The 14,671-nt window shown below is 41.6% G+C and overlaps 1 protein-coding gene across 4 annotated transcripts in view; it reads right to left on the bottom strand.

Moving 5' to 3' along the window:
- LOC131240683 (uncharacterized) overlaps positions 1–14,421 on the bottom strand; it is a 31,944-nt gene extending 17,523 nt beyond the window's left edge. For 2 of the 4 annotated variants that reach the window (XM_058239080.1, XM_058239078.1), the window contains exons 1-5: positions 10,778–14,420; positions 10,590–10,676; positions 1,574–1,726; positions 1,063–1,226; positions 836–983 (exon numbers count right to left, since the gene is read on the bottom strand). In XM_058239080.1, coding sequence (XP_058095063.1) covers positions 836–983; positions 1,063–1,226; positions 1,574–1,726; positions 10,590–10,676; positions 10,778–13,648 — 3,423 coding nt within the window. In that variant the 5' untranslated portion in view covers positions 13,649–14,420. Of the gene's footprint in view, positions 1–621; positions 695–835; positions 984–1,062; positions 1,227–1,573; positions 1,727–10,589; positions 10,677–10,777 lie in introns of all 4 variants that reach the window. The other 2 variants (XR_009168838.1, XM_058239077.1) reach the window with 2 other exon arrangements.
- Positions 14,422–14,671: the final 250 nt, after the last annotated feature.

Here is a 14,671-nt window from a genome sequence, read left to right as displayed (position 1 = left end):
CCCCGACAAAGGCTTTATCGCATGTCTTTCATTTGGTACCATGGCATTCCCCTCAAGATAGCAACAGCTTTTGCGTGGTTAGCGGGATGGAACAAGGTGCTTACTATCAACAATCTTCAAAATAAGGGGTTGATTGTTATCAATGCTTGCCCAACAAGTCAGTAGATCATCTGTTTGTTCATCGCTTTTCGGGGGGGGGGGGGACTGTTTGGGGTGGCATGGGTGATGCCAAAGTCAATTTCAGATCTATTTTGGTCATGGCATGGAGGAGGGATAGGCAGGAAGGTGAGAGAATCTGGAGAATGGCTTTGCTCATCGGCATGTGGGAAAGGCAAAAAAGAAGAAGCTGTTTTAACAATTTATCGGGGAATATTACGAGGGTTTTCAATAGGGCAGAAAGTGCTGTAATTGAATGGGCGTTGGTGTTTCCCGCTCTATGCGGATGCTTTTTCTCTTGTAATGATTGAGCTGAGTTGTAATTCATTGACCTTTTGGTTGTTTAATCAATAAAACAGTTATTTCTCTCTCAAAAAAAATTTGCATTTCATATACTAACTAATTTTAAAGCCTTTAGAACATTGATCATAGATTTGAAATCATTTTAATTGAAAATCAGCACACCTTATAAGTAATCTTCAACCTGAAACCTTTTCAAATCCATGATGCTCATTTCATACCCAAGAATATTTTAAGACTGTGATGCGAGGTTCACGTCAGAAGCAAATAAAACAAGGAGAAAGAATTCAGGTAAAAAATGAAAAGGAGTTCTCCTATCTATTAGCTTGGATCCTCAAGCAGCCATTTGTTCTACACGATAGTATGAGGTAAAACTTACCTTGCATATAGGTCGTTGGGCATCCCTCATATTGACAAGCAAATTGTCACATTTCAGATCAAAATGAACAATGTTCTTCGAGTGTAAGTATTCCATGCCAAAAGCTGCATCCATTGCAATTATCAGCCTTTTACGACGATCAAGTAACCTGCAGAGAGCAGTCTGTGGTCTTCAAAAATTCAAGGTTATCTACAAGCAAAAGTAAAGAGAACTGGAGGATAACTAACCTGTCCTTCCTTAAAAGCACATGCCGGAGAGATCCATTCACCATGAATTCAGTTACAGTTGCCAAAGTTCCCCCAGCCCCATCCGGAACCACACCATAAAAAGCTACAACATTTGGATGGTGAAGCTTAGAAAGGATCTGTGCCTCCCTCCAAAAGTCTTTGGTCTGCAAAGACAAGAATAATAAAATGTACATTCAACAAATGCGCAACAGAACTCCTTTATTCAATCCATTTGTAAAGATTAAACAGGTGCTACAATATGACAGAGAGTAAAAGGTGGAAGTTACTTTTTTTTCCTGGATATACTGAAACTATTTTTCCTTTTTTTTTTTTTTTTTCCAGGGTAATCAAATCACCATTTTTGGACAGCAGAAGCAGTTCCCTAAGCCAATTGGTCACTGCTTAGTCTTACTTCATATAAACAAAAACAAAAACTGAACAAACATTTATATCTATTGAGAACCAACATTCAACCAGGGTAAGATCAGTGATAATAATGTTCTGAACGCACCAATCGCTCCTGCTCAGATGATCGCCCTGCAAAGCAGCTCTTTTTTATCCGCTTAATAGCAACATCTGTTCCCCGCCACTTCCCATGATAGACGGTTCCAAATGTACCAGATCCTAATTCTCGCAGTTCTTCAAGATCAGCATTCTTTATGATCTGTCAATCAGCATCTGAACATTCAGCTGAAAATGAAATGGAAACGTATCTAATTGACAAAAGATCATACACAAGAATCAATAACTAGAAAAGGAGACAAAGGCCTGCATATCAAAACTAGTTTACATATTTACAATTATTAGACTTCCCATGTGTTGAACAATGTTAAGAAACCTGGAAAACTACAGGCATGTCGATTTTTAGGAGCATAGCTTGGTTTGCCTGATGCACGCAGTGACGTACCTCTCCGGAAAAAAAGGATGGCAGGACTGGAAATGGGCTGGGCTGGTTCGTCTAAGTTAAAGGAGTGACCTACCACAAACTGGCTTCGGCCTATTGTCTTTTTGTTTTGTTTTTAATTCCAAAAACTTTATTTAAGAGGCAAAAGCTTACAAAAGATGACATGCTGCCATTGCAAAAACTGGAAAACAAAACAGGAAGACCCAAAAAAAGGTCCCTTGCATATCCCCCACAATTTTTGCCACACGGTCGCATTCCATCACATTTCTTTTGGCTTTGAGAAAAACAGAAAAACAGCGCCCGGAAGATTCGACTAAAGATCCAGGTGTTACATTCTAGCCAAACTGCCCACGAAACAGCTATCACCGATGGTCTCCACAAAGATCTCAAATTGCTCCCTCTCCCCCCTCCATGCCAAGCCAAAAGGAACTCGACCATGGATTGTGGCAACCCAAGTCTCCCTGAAAAGGTGGAAAAGTTTGCACCAGAGTTCTTGGGTGAAGGAACACTAAAGAAATAGGTGGTCAACTGTTTCCGCGTTCTTTAGGCACATAGAGCATCCATTCGGAATGATCATGTTCCTCTTCTGCAAATTGTCGACCCTGAGAATCTTGTTTTTCTGAACCAACCACACAAAATCAAGGATATGAGGGGACTGTTTATACTTCCAGATGTGACACAAAGGATCCTTTACAGTAGCTCACTATTTTTGCATCTGCGGAGGTTTTCCCTTTCTATAGGGATTTGTCAGATCAGGAAGTGGGTGATTTTGTTATACTTCTGGACCAGTTGTAGGGTTGTTGCCTCTCCGTGGGTGAAAAGGACTCAATGATGTGGCATGTGCATAGTTCGGGTCACTTCACTGTTCGTTCTTTCTATAGCTTGATTTGGAACTCGCCCTTGGAAGGGAAATCTGGTCACCCTTTTTCACTCCTGTTGACCATAGATAACCTCTAAAAGAGATCCATGATCCTTCCCAACATTTGCATTATGTGCATGGACGATGCTGAGCGGATCGATCACCTTTTCATCAATTGCCTTTTTGCTCTGAAGGTGTGGGGGTGCTTCCTTGATTTTTCCAAAATATCGTAGGTGATGTGAAGTCTGTTGAAGACCTCCCATGGGCTTGGCATGGCGGAGGAATAGGAAAGGAAGGAAAGGTGATGTAACGGCTCGTTTGGTAGTGCTATGGGTGATTTGGGTGGAACAGAATAGGTGTTGCTTTCAGAATAGGAGTGGATATGTGGAAGAGGTGGTGAGGAAGGTTAAGGTGGAAGTGGTGGGATGGGCATCCATCTTGAAGGCCGTAGATGTTTCTAGTCTTTTGTCTTTCATTTGATTGTAATTTGGGGCTGTTTTCTTTCCGCACCTATCTTTCGTTTTGGTAGGTTCTTTTAATAAAATTTCATTACTTTTCAAAAAAAAAAAAAAAAGAAAAGAGAGAGAGAGAGAGAGAGAGAGAGAGAGAGAGAGAGAGAGAGAGAGAGAGAGAGAGAGAGAGAGAGAGAGAGAGAGAGAGAGAGAGAGAGAGAGAGAGAGAGAGAGAGAGAGAGAGAGAGAGAGAGAGAGAGAGAGAGAGAGAGAGAGAGAGAGAGAGAGAGAGAGAGAGAGAGAGAGAGAGAGAGAGAGAGAGAGAGAGAGAGAGAGAGGAACTGAGAAACAGCCTGTACTGTCATGATTCCAAACCCATCTGTCCCAGACGATCCTTCCACCTCTAATTGATGCAGCAAAGACGAGCCTAGAGAATTCAATCTCTGCCTCAGGCAGATTTCTTCAGAAACAAGGAACCACAGTACCCCTTCTTCCCAAGGTATGAACCAAGATATTGAGCATCCATTGTCCATGGATAGACGAAAAAGGCCGTGGAAGCTATATTTCAACAAGCTGTCCCGAGATCTGGGCCAATCATTCTTTCAGCAAGCTGCCTCGCTTGAGCCTTTTTAGTCAGCAATGCAGCATGCTGGACAGGATGTGAATTTCAAGCGTTATTAATCAAAGGACCAGCCCAGGCCAATCAGAAACATTTTTTCTTTCTTTCTTTCTTTCTTTCTTTTTTGATGACAACTTCTATTGAGGCCTGGCCAGAGCCATGTCCAGGCCCATTTATGACCATTATTGATTGGACCCAGGCCTGATTTCAGGCCCTGTTCATGAACAGGCCAGGCCTAAAATAATGATAGAAGCCCGGCTCATTGCAGGGCGTAAATGATACCTTGATTTCCAGGCTGCCATAATGTAGTGATTTCAACCATCTGTAACTTACAGACCTAATAAGGGACTTGCAGCCTTTTCAAGTTTGATGCATCATTTGGCTGAGATACTGGGTGAAAGTAATAAGAATGCAATATGCATTACACAATATGTTGGAAAATATACCATTTGGTAAACGGTTGTATTATATGGCACATGATCTGTTTCTTTACTAATGTTATTTGGATGTGCATATTACAATATGACATTTTTTCTAATTATGTTACAATTTGACATATTCATCATCATCATCTGAGTCTTGTCTAAACTATTTTGGGGTTGGCTTTGCCTTCCTGTTTCACCAATCATTTCTAAGGCCCTATCCTCTGTATGTGAACGAGCCCTTCATATCTCTTCTCAAGACCTCAATCCAAGTCCTTTTAGGTCTTTCCATCCCCTTTTCAGGCCCTTCAACCCCAGTGAAAGTTCCCATCCTCACAGAAGCTCTCTCCAGTCTTCATTTCACATGACTGGACCATCTCAATATGCTCTTCATCATTTTATCTTGATAATAAATTCAGGTTTAAACATAGAGGCTGGGATCAAAGAGTTGTCGGTAGGGGTGGCAGGATGAGAATTTAAAATATTTGCAAACCAGAGACCCCCAAAAGAGGACAATTTTTTTATTTTTTATTTGAAAGTAAAGATTTGAAGTGGCTTATTGCACAAAGCACAGGGAGAAGCAGGAAGAGATTCAAGTGTTGGACTTGGAGTACAAAAACATCTATTTCATAATGTTAGCAAGTAGAGAAGCCAAGGAAGTGGGTGGGGAATCCAAAGTGCAAGTACAAATTGCGAGCCTAAAACTAGAGGATAAAATGAGACTTTGGGAGCATATATGGATGGGTGAGGAGGAGAATCTGGCAGTTAAAGTCCGTAGGCTTTATGAAGAGTAATTGCAAAAGGTAGTATTTATTGAGATTTTATCTCAATTGGGTTGGTTAAATAGAAAGAGATTTGGATTTCATTTTCCCTCCAAAAACTTATTTGAAACGTGAAAATTCTTTGAAATATTTTGACCGTCCGCCGGTTGGTCGATGGATTTTAAACGTTGTGATGGTTTGGTCATCAAAATCCAACCGTTATAAGAAAATAGTTACTTCCACCTTTTGAGTTAAATCATCTCTTCTTAAAAGACTTGACCGTTGTGAACAGTTTTAGATGTGTCTTTAAGAAACACTTCTTTGTGAAAACACACGCCCATTCATTCTCTATATAACCCCGTGTAAATCAAGGATTAAATATAATTACAACTATTATCTTCTTTCTCTCTCTGTAAGCAACCGATGTGGGTTCTCTGTTTTTCACAATACAGAGAGTGCCAAAATAGAAAACTGCGTACCGAGTTCCTGCTGTGGAATCTTCGTGATTGCTACATGCCGATCCACCGAGGCTTATTGTACCCTGGAAGTGGTTTGCTATAAACCTGACAACGATCTCATACCAATGAGGGGGCGAATAGCGCTTTAAGGAAAGTGTATTTGATATGTGCTTCAAGCCTGTTCCTAGTTTGATCTTATATTTTATTTGATTCGGTTTCCTCCATTGTTATTTTTCGATCAACAGTATTGTCAAGGAGTGCCATGAATTTCTAGGGGGAGATTGGTAACGAACATCAACTTTAGGAATTTGAGAGAGGATGAAATTTAGTCCTGTGGTGAATTTACAAATCTATAATGATGCTAAGTGAACCCTATGTTCCTAGATGTAGAAAGGATAAAAGAATATGGAAACAAGTTTGCAGATAATATATGGGTGTTTATTCACTATAAGTTTGGAGAAATATATGAATTACTTGATAGGTTAAACATTCCATTGGCTTTTATTGGTAGATAGGCTAATGAAATGGTCAATAACTTAGCTAAAGGTGCCACAAAATCAAAATTGTATGGGGAATGATTTCCACTAATTGATGTTATTATTATTATTATTTCTTTTTTCATGTATAGCATCAAAATTTTACTAAGAAAGAAATGCAACGGTTATTGCGGTTGCCAAGCAAAAAACAACACCACTTAAAAAACTGAATTAAAACCAATGCCTAATAAACTATGATAAATTCAGAATACCCAAAATAGAAATCATCTTGCTAGATCTACAGACCCCCTCTTTTGCCAAGCTATCCACCTCAGCATTCGCCTCTCCATGCACATGAGAGAATTCAACAACATAATTGGTACATATGTCATGGAATTCATCCATGAAGTTGAAAACCTTGCAGGCATAATAATTAATAAGCTGACTTGGTCCACTTAATCACATTGGCTGAATCACCTTCAATCACAAGATATTTCTGGATTCCTACCAAGCCTCCTCGGGCCAAAGAATTAACCAGCAAAAATGTTCATTTCATTGTTCCAAAAAGTTGTCGAGGTCTCGGCTCAGAGTAATTTAAGGAATCCTTGGTTTTAGGAAATCACCCTCCGCTTTAAAGTATCTGAGTGTTCCTATAAGAGAAGGGAGGCTAAAAGCAAGTGAGTTTAAGCCTTTAGTGGATAAAGTAGTGGGGCGTATTAATGGGTGGAAGGGTCGTATCTTATCCCAAGCAGGGCGAGTGGTACTCATTAAGAATGTTCTTTCTAGTATTCCGGTCCATTCTATGGCGGCGGTCCATATTCATGCTCAAGTGCTTAAATCAATTGAAAAACATATGGCCAATTTCTTTTGGGGCTGGTCCGAGGGGAATACAAAGTGCCACTGGAAGTCATGGAAGTTGCTGTCCACGCCAAAGGATGAGGGGGACATTGGATTCAGGAAACTTGCTAACATTATGAGGGCGTTCCATTTTAAAATGGCTTGGACTATTAAGTTTGGGAAAGAGGAGAATGTCTGGAAGGTGTTCATGACGGCAAAGTATCATAGAGATTTGTCTGCAAGCGGATTCAATTCGGCTAGCAGGCAATCTTAACCCCTGTGGAAACATATACGGGACCTGATTCCTTCTATTGATGCTCACATCCAATGGCAAATTGGTGCAGGACATTGCAATTTCTGGATGGTGAATTGGACGGGCCTGGGCCCTCTCCACCTGCTAGCTGAAGCAGACATGCCTATTGGCTTGCAGGATATCCAAGTTTGTCAGGTGATCGAACCGATGGGTCCTCTCCCTCCCTCTGCAGCTTTTCTTCTTCTTCCTCAAATCATCATTGATCACGTGTTTCAGGCAGGCTTTTGTATAACAGATGACGTTGATATGCCATTTTAGCCATTAACGCCATTAGGGGCTTTTTCTATTAAATCTGCCTGGTCGTTGTCTGTGGTGTCATATCCGACTCGAAGTTGGTCTTGATGGGTATGGCATACGAAACTTCCCCCAAAAATTTCTCTCCTAGTCTAGAAGGTGTTTCAAAATGCAATGCCGGTGGATAGTGCAGTGTAATCCCGGGGAGTTCAGCTTGTGTCAAAGTGTGTTTGCTGCAACAGCCTTTCCTTTGACACCGAATCTCCACTTCACCTCTTCGTGAACAGTAGGTTGGCGCAGACTATTTGGCTGGCCATTGGCAATCAGATCGGCATAAACGTCATGACAATAATATCGATTGAAGCGAGGTTTGGTCAATGGTGGGCAGCTGTTAACGCCTTGCATCAACGATCGGTAAACTTCATGTTGCTTCCTTGCTTAATTATCTAGGAATTGTGGAAAGCTCGCAATGCAGCAATTTTTGAGGGTCGATTGGTGTCCCTTGATAGAGTCGTTGCTAAAATCAGATGGTGGGATTCCTTACTAAACACTACTCATAACGGTGGAGGTGCAACAGGGCTGCGGGCGCCTCATAATTTCTCCCCGTCAATTGTCAATCCTGGCGGCAAAATAGAGGTGGTAAGGTGGATAAGGCCAAAGCCTGGTTGGATCAAAATCAACGTGGATGGTTCTGCCAGGGGGAATCCCGGGAGTTCTGGTGGAGGTGGACTTTGTAGAGGGGAGAGGGGTGATTTCATTTTTGCCTTTTCACACGGTTATGGTTTTGGGACCAACACAGTTGCCGAGCTGCGAGCGGTGCATGATGGCCTTCTTAGGGGATTCGATCATATTATTATTGAGTCAGATTCAAGGCTCGTAGTTGACCTGATTAATGGGCTAGCGCAGCCAGGCTTGCCGGCAGATTTCTTGGCCCATTTTGGTAGTGCTTCTTAGTCTCATGTTTCTTTTGAGAATCTTTCAGATCTTCCCCGTTAGGTTCGAGGTAACATTTTTCCAGACAAAGTGGGTTTGGGTGCGATCAAAATGGTCTGATCCCTATTGGGTGTTTTTTGTAATTATTTCTTCGGTTTTCAAGGTTGGTCTTCTGTTTTATGTAAAGAAGTTGCCCACTTGTAAAGGTTTTTGAGATAATCAAATATATAATTTTTTGAAAAAAGAAGAAGAAGAAGAAGGTATTATGTAATGGTAATAGCTGGTTGATACGTACATGGGCTGTATCGGCCAATATGGCCCTATAACGACCGAAAAATTTCTCTTTGGTAAAAGAATCTCAAAAACATATTGGTAAAACTCTAGAAAATGCGGGCATCCCAAATATGTATTATTGTTTGGTTTTGGACATGTACTTGATGGTGAACGGGCCATTCTTTGGAAAGAGTGTTGTGCGTTCAATCATCAATGTCAACTTGACCTACCAAAAGTCAACCAAATATGCCCTAATCGAATAGAAGTCAAGCACGATTTGGTGGATTAGGGCCCATTATGAATAAGGAAAGGAAAAGTGGTAGTTTACCCATTCCAATATTTCCAAAATAGTCCGCTCAGCTTCAATTCATCGAATTTCACACAAATTTTGTGTTTTGATCCTCAAAGTAGTCTACGTCTACATTAAACATAGTTTTTTAGCTTTCTTCGAGGTTGATATGAATAAAGAAGTGGAAAATAGCGATAAATTGAAAATAGAAGTCTTCAAAGTGGGCCCTTTATGGTCGTATCAGCCTGAAATAGCATATTAGCCTCGTAATGATGCTGATACAGGGTGTATCAGCCCATATAAGCCAATGCGGGCCGATATAGTCCATTTATTACATAAATAAATAATAGGGACTTATATGGCCCATTTATTAAATAATGGAGGTGACCATCTCCTTTACACCATGACCTTTATGGCCGTAACGTAACTTCTTTTTAATACCATGGCCATAAGAGGCAAAAAAAGGTCGATTCATGTGCAATTCTAGCCCCTTGTAGAAGCGCTACACCTTCAGAAACATTGGAATTGTAATTCCAAGCTTACCAGAAATCTCCAACAGATAGTTCCCTAAGTGGTTTATGAACAGATCTTCAATCTAGCAGGATCAGGATTCATGAAAGGGACCCCCAAATCTCATTTGATCTGTTATTCATTTTCTTTTGTTAAACAAATTTTTTTGAAGGATTTTCTTTTCTTAAACAATTCTTTCGTAATCCAAAAAAGAAATGGGCTACAGTCAATACTAAGAACAACACTTTATATTGGTGCTGTCAAAGTGCAAAGCATAAGCATATGCCAAAGGAAGAATGGAAGCAGCATAAAACATTAGGTGGTGGATGTCTTCTTAAGCTTTGGTGTTTGTTATTCCGTTCCTCATTCTATAGAGTATACATGAACAACAAGAAACCACCACGGTTTATGTTTTCATCCCAGAAATGGACTTTGTGTCCATTGAAAGAAATTAAGAAAAAGAAATAAGCAAGAGGCATTTCACAGATTCAGTGATCCTAACTTTCTAGTAGGTGGCGAAAATGTATGATTAAGAAAACTAAGATCCTTATTCAATGCATGGAAGGCCTCAAATTGGATGGCCGAGATCATTTTGATTGGCACAATTCTAGGGCCATGGCTAACCCGGGCGGGGAACAGAGGACAAATGGTGTCAATTTTTTTTTAATAATAGTAATATATGCGGTACACCTTCAGAAACATTGGAATTGTAATTCCAAGCGGACCAGAAATCTCCAACAGATAGTTCCCTAAGTGGTTTATGAACAAATCTTCAATCCAGCAGGACCATTGGAATTGGAATTGTAACGCCTTTGCCAGTTGGTGTGGAGGCGTTTTAAAACAACGGGGTTCCTTTTTTGGAGATTGTAAAGAAAAAAAAAAAAAAAAAACAGGATATTTAAACATTTCCACATGCTTTGAGGGAAGATAGTGGAGTGCATCAAATATAGCATCATAAATTGGTCCTCTATCAGCCCATAATTCCACGGCATCTCAGCTTCGGATATCCCCTTCAATTAGCTCTTGGCAGATAATCATGAAGTAAAATCCTAAACCGGCAGGAAACTAAATATATGATGGTGGTTCTTGACTGCAGGATTAGAAAGAAAGTTATGCACCCAAACATGGTAGCCAAGGTACCTGCAGTTCAAAATGAGTGTGAATCGCATAAGACAGTAGTGACTGACCTGCAATCCATAGATGCCAGCTTCCATTTCAGCTATTGCAGCATCACTGATAGTCTCATCCATATCTCCGTCATCAACTTTGATGTCCTAGAAAAAAGAAGACAGACGGAAACAACTCAAATGGACCAGAAAAAGCTTGGCCAATATAACCAAATGCCCCCAGATGAAATGCCAAAAGGAGAAGTTACCTCACACTCAGACTCTGGAGTCATGCTTTCAGCTTCTGTTACTTTTGGGGATGAGATGTCCCCAATCTGCAGATCATCAGTTGTCGCATGCCGTACATGAGGAACCACTGTTGGGGATGAGTGGATTCCAGAAGGAACACAATCAGTTACATCTTCAACTAAGACCACTGATTTGAGCTGAATTTCCCCACAGGAATTGTTTTTGGACTCGTCATAGCCTAACATAGTATCTTCTCCCTTCAAAGGCACCTCTTCAACATACAAAGAAGGACAGTTCACAAGATGCTGATCAAGGAGAGAAGCTTCTCCCCTGAAAGCTGGACCAGTAACTGGATTCCGAAATACAGACCAAGAAGTGGGATCATTAGTATGCAAGTTCAAGCTTACACCAGCGTCATTGTTTGTGGTAAGCGGAGACAAATGTACAGAACTTGCTGCTCTTGCTTCTTGGCTGTCCATTATTTTGTGTGTAACAACAGATGGTAAACCAGGTGATATATCTGCAATTTGGTCAATGGATGAGCAGGGTTGATCATCCGATGAACATGAAACATCACATTGTTGTTTGGCATTAGGGCCAGGAACTATATCTAGGCCCACAACTTCAGGAGAATTCTTGGACAATGTAAAAGAAGGCATAGATGTCATTACATCACCTGCCTCACTTCCCAGATCATATTTCAATGGCTCCTTAGCCAAACCATACAGCTGACCATTGGCAGTTATGGAATGGGCAGATGCAGTTTCATCCACTTGGAAGCCTCGGGAATGCTCTTTAAGAACATTTTGACTGGCTTCTGAAGTGGCAGATGATGATGTGGGAATCCACATCATGCTCTCTGATCCTTCTAATTCCTGGTCTGTGTGATGAACAGATTCACTTCTGTCCGGAAGTTCTGGATGCTGAACAGAACTTGAGGAATCTTGTCTTGCCTGGAAGCAGGTAGGAATTGCATTAGGTGACTGAACTTGGTGTTTTGAATCAATGGCTTCTGTATTCTTGAGAGATTGTGCTGAACCTTCTGGTAGTATACAGTGGTTCATGGGTGAAGTCGATGCAGACGTGGGTCCTTCTGGCAAACCATACACAGACCTCCCACCATGTTCCTCAAGCTGTGAGTCGGAAAGCGCATGAGACATCCCATTATGACAACCAATCGAATCTTTTGATCCTGCCAACTGATGTAACAAATCTTCTTGCTGCCTTGGGAACTTTTCTGAATGGAAGGTTCTTTCCTTAAGCAAGGGCTTTTCACGGGAGGAATAACCCAAGTCGCTGTCACAGCGACCATATGCTGGAGGACGAGCTAAATCTGTGCTAGGTGTACGCTTGTGAAAATGCACCTCGCGTGATTTAACAGGTTGGTCAGCATCTGCATGCTTGTTGTGAGGATGCTTTGCCATTTCTCCATGCCGACGATGGCTGGAATCTAGGATATAAGAGTTGTCAGGTGGTTGGGCTGTGAGAAAAGGTGCGCTTTCATTACCAACATGGTAGAACTGACCCTCACGTGATTGCTTCTGAGCATTTCTGGAATCTTTTTGCTGAATTGGCATGGGAGAGAAAGGAGGTGAATTGGGGGACCTGGTAGCATTTTGTGAGGCAATAAAAAACTGACCAGAGGGATGCGAGTAGATTCCTGCATGATTTGTGGGGCTATTGCCATCTCTAATATCCAAAGGATGCAACAAAGAGGGAGAATCTTTGTGAAAACTTGGAGATCTGTCCAAGTTATGCCCCATTTGGCTAGCTAAGCTGTGCCCGCTCGAACTTTTCCGTGGACTTGGATCTAGTATGCCATTAATAGCAACAACGTAATGATATTCGGAGTTGTTCTGCCCAGATCTTGCATCAAAAGAACAGTTATCGTATTCGTTTGAAGATATAAGGAATATCCGAAGCCTTTGGGAACCTTCAACACATTCGAGCCCTTGGTACTCCTCCATCATATTCTGAAGATCCTCATCTGACGACACCGATACGAGGGCATCAAGATCCTCACCTGGGAGCTGATACTTGATTGTGTGCAGCTGGTTGCAAATGCCTAAAGTTTTTTGGAACAATTCCTGCCAAGAAAGGCTATTCCTAATGGTGATAATCCGTGTTTCACCGCCCACATATCGAAGTTTTCCATCGCTTGGCCTCGGCAAGATTCTTCCACCAAAGCTGCATAGGAACTTCATCTTGCTGGATTGATAACCGTCCGATGTTTCCGACCTGTGAAGGGCATAACCATGAGAATACTCGTAATGAGAACCACCCGATTGAGCGATCTGTCCAGGAATGGTTGGATCACAATTAACTTCATCCAACGAGTTACTGGATGCATTGCCAGTAATCTCCTTGCAAACTCTGCTCGGTTGATCAGAATAACCCTTGTCCATGACTCCCATAGCATGCCCTCTTCCAAGAGAAACATTCGAGGCATCGGAACTACAATCGGAGGCTGTCCTCCTATGCCCAAGAATGCCAGTGAGATCTTCATAGCCTGGATGAAGGTACTGAATGCCAGTGAGATCTTCATAGCCTGGATGAACGTTCTGATTGAAATTCAACCCTCCTCTCATCCCATGACGTTCCAGATCAAGTCTGCTGGGCACTCTCCTCAAAGTGGCCCGATCCTGAAGAAATTCCACAGAAAATTCCTCACCCGTCTGCACAGAGATGTTATGCGCGCGTTTCCCCATGTGGGGCCCATCACCCAGAACAACAAAAACAGACTCTTGTGGGGTCATCTGGCCTGAAGAGCCAGGGACATGGCGATTTATATTTCGAAAGGAATCTTGTCTGCTTACCTGTGCATAGAAATTCCTTGGGTCCTTGAGCCCACCTTTCCTCTCCATCCCTTGATTCTCCAAATGTGCGTACATCTGGTTCAGACTCACTGAACATGCTTTCTGATCCACCTAAATTTCATGAATTTTCAGTTCTCAAAGCCCATAATCCATCGGACTAACATCTTCAAGTGATCCAAATTTCACAAAAGTGAGGAAGCTAGATAAATATCATTGACATAGATTTCTGAATTCCTGTGTCACGATCATCGATGTTGAAAAAAGGGTACCAACAAATCAAGATCACAACCACGTAGCCAAATCAAATCAATGAAATATACCGAAAACAATCATCAATTGCTCTCGAGAGGCTGAAATCATATCCTAGACACCATCACAGAATCTCCCACATTCACCCACCATGTGAATTTCCACCATGCAAGAATGGCGAACAGAACAGATTCAATCAAATATAAGAAGACGGTCAATCCACAAAATCATAGCAGAATCAATCGCTGGAATCGGTTCGAATCCCAGCTCATACTCCCTCTTTCAATTCCCAGAAAGCAAAACCGAGGAAGAAGAAGAAAAAAACCCAGAAAATCGAAATGGATATTCTAGGAATTGAATTCTGGAATGATTGAAAAAGAAACCTGGAAAGGGTACCTGTCTCTTTAGATTCAGTGAAAGAGAGGAAACAAAAGCTGGATTTGTATTTTCTGGACGGAATGGGAGGAGTTCAAAAGGTTAGATTATGGAATTTTGGTTTTTCCTGAGAGAGAGAGAGAGAGAGGAAATGGACGAAAGAAAAGAAAGGAATCCGTTGCTTACGCCTGGGAATTTCAAGAATGGGGTGCGGGAGAGAGCGACATCCCTTGCAAGTCGGCATTAACAAAGGAAGGTTGCTGTAACCTATCGCTACTGCAAATCCTTTCTACCCAAAGATTCTATGGACAAATCTTCAAATCTGGATACGTTTTTGGTCGTTTCCCATCTGCAGTGGGTCCCACTAGATTAACGGTCTAGATTGATGAATTACGCGTGCATCAGGGAACTCTTGGGCTTCTGATGCATATGGATTCGGTAGTTCCTCTTTTTCATTTCCCCTCTCTCTGTACC

This window comes from Magnolia sinica, chromosome 3, assembly GCF_029962835.1.
Source record: "Magnolia sinica isolate HGM2019 chromosome 3, MsV1, whole genome shotgun sequence".
Lineage (NCBI taxonomy): Eukaryota > Viridiplantae > Streptophyta > Magnoliopsida > Magnoliales > Magnoliaceae > Magnolia > Magnolia sinica.
Note: the sequence above shows the minus strand (reverse complement) of the source record. Positions and strands in the feature narration are given on the sequence as shown.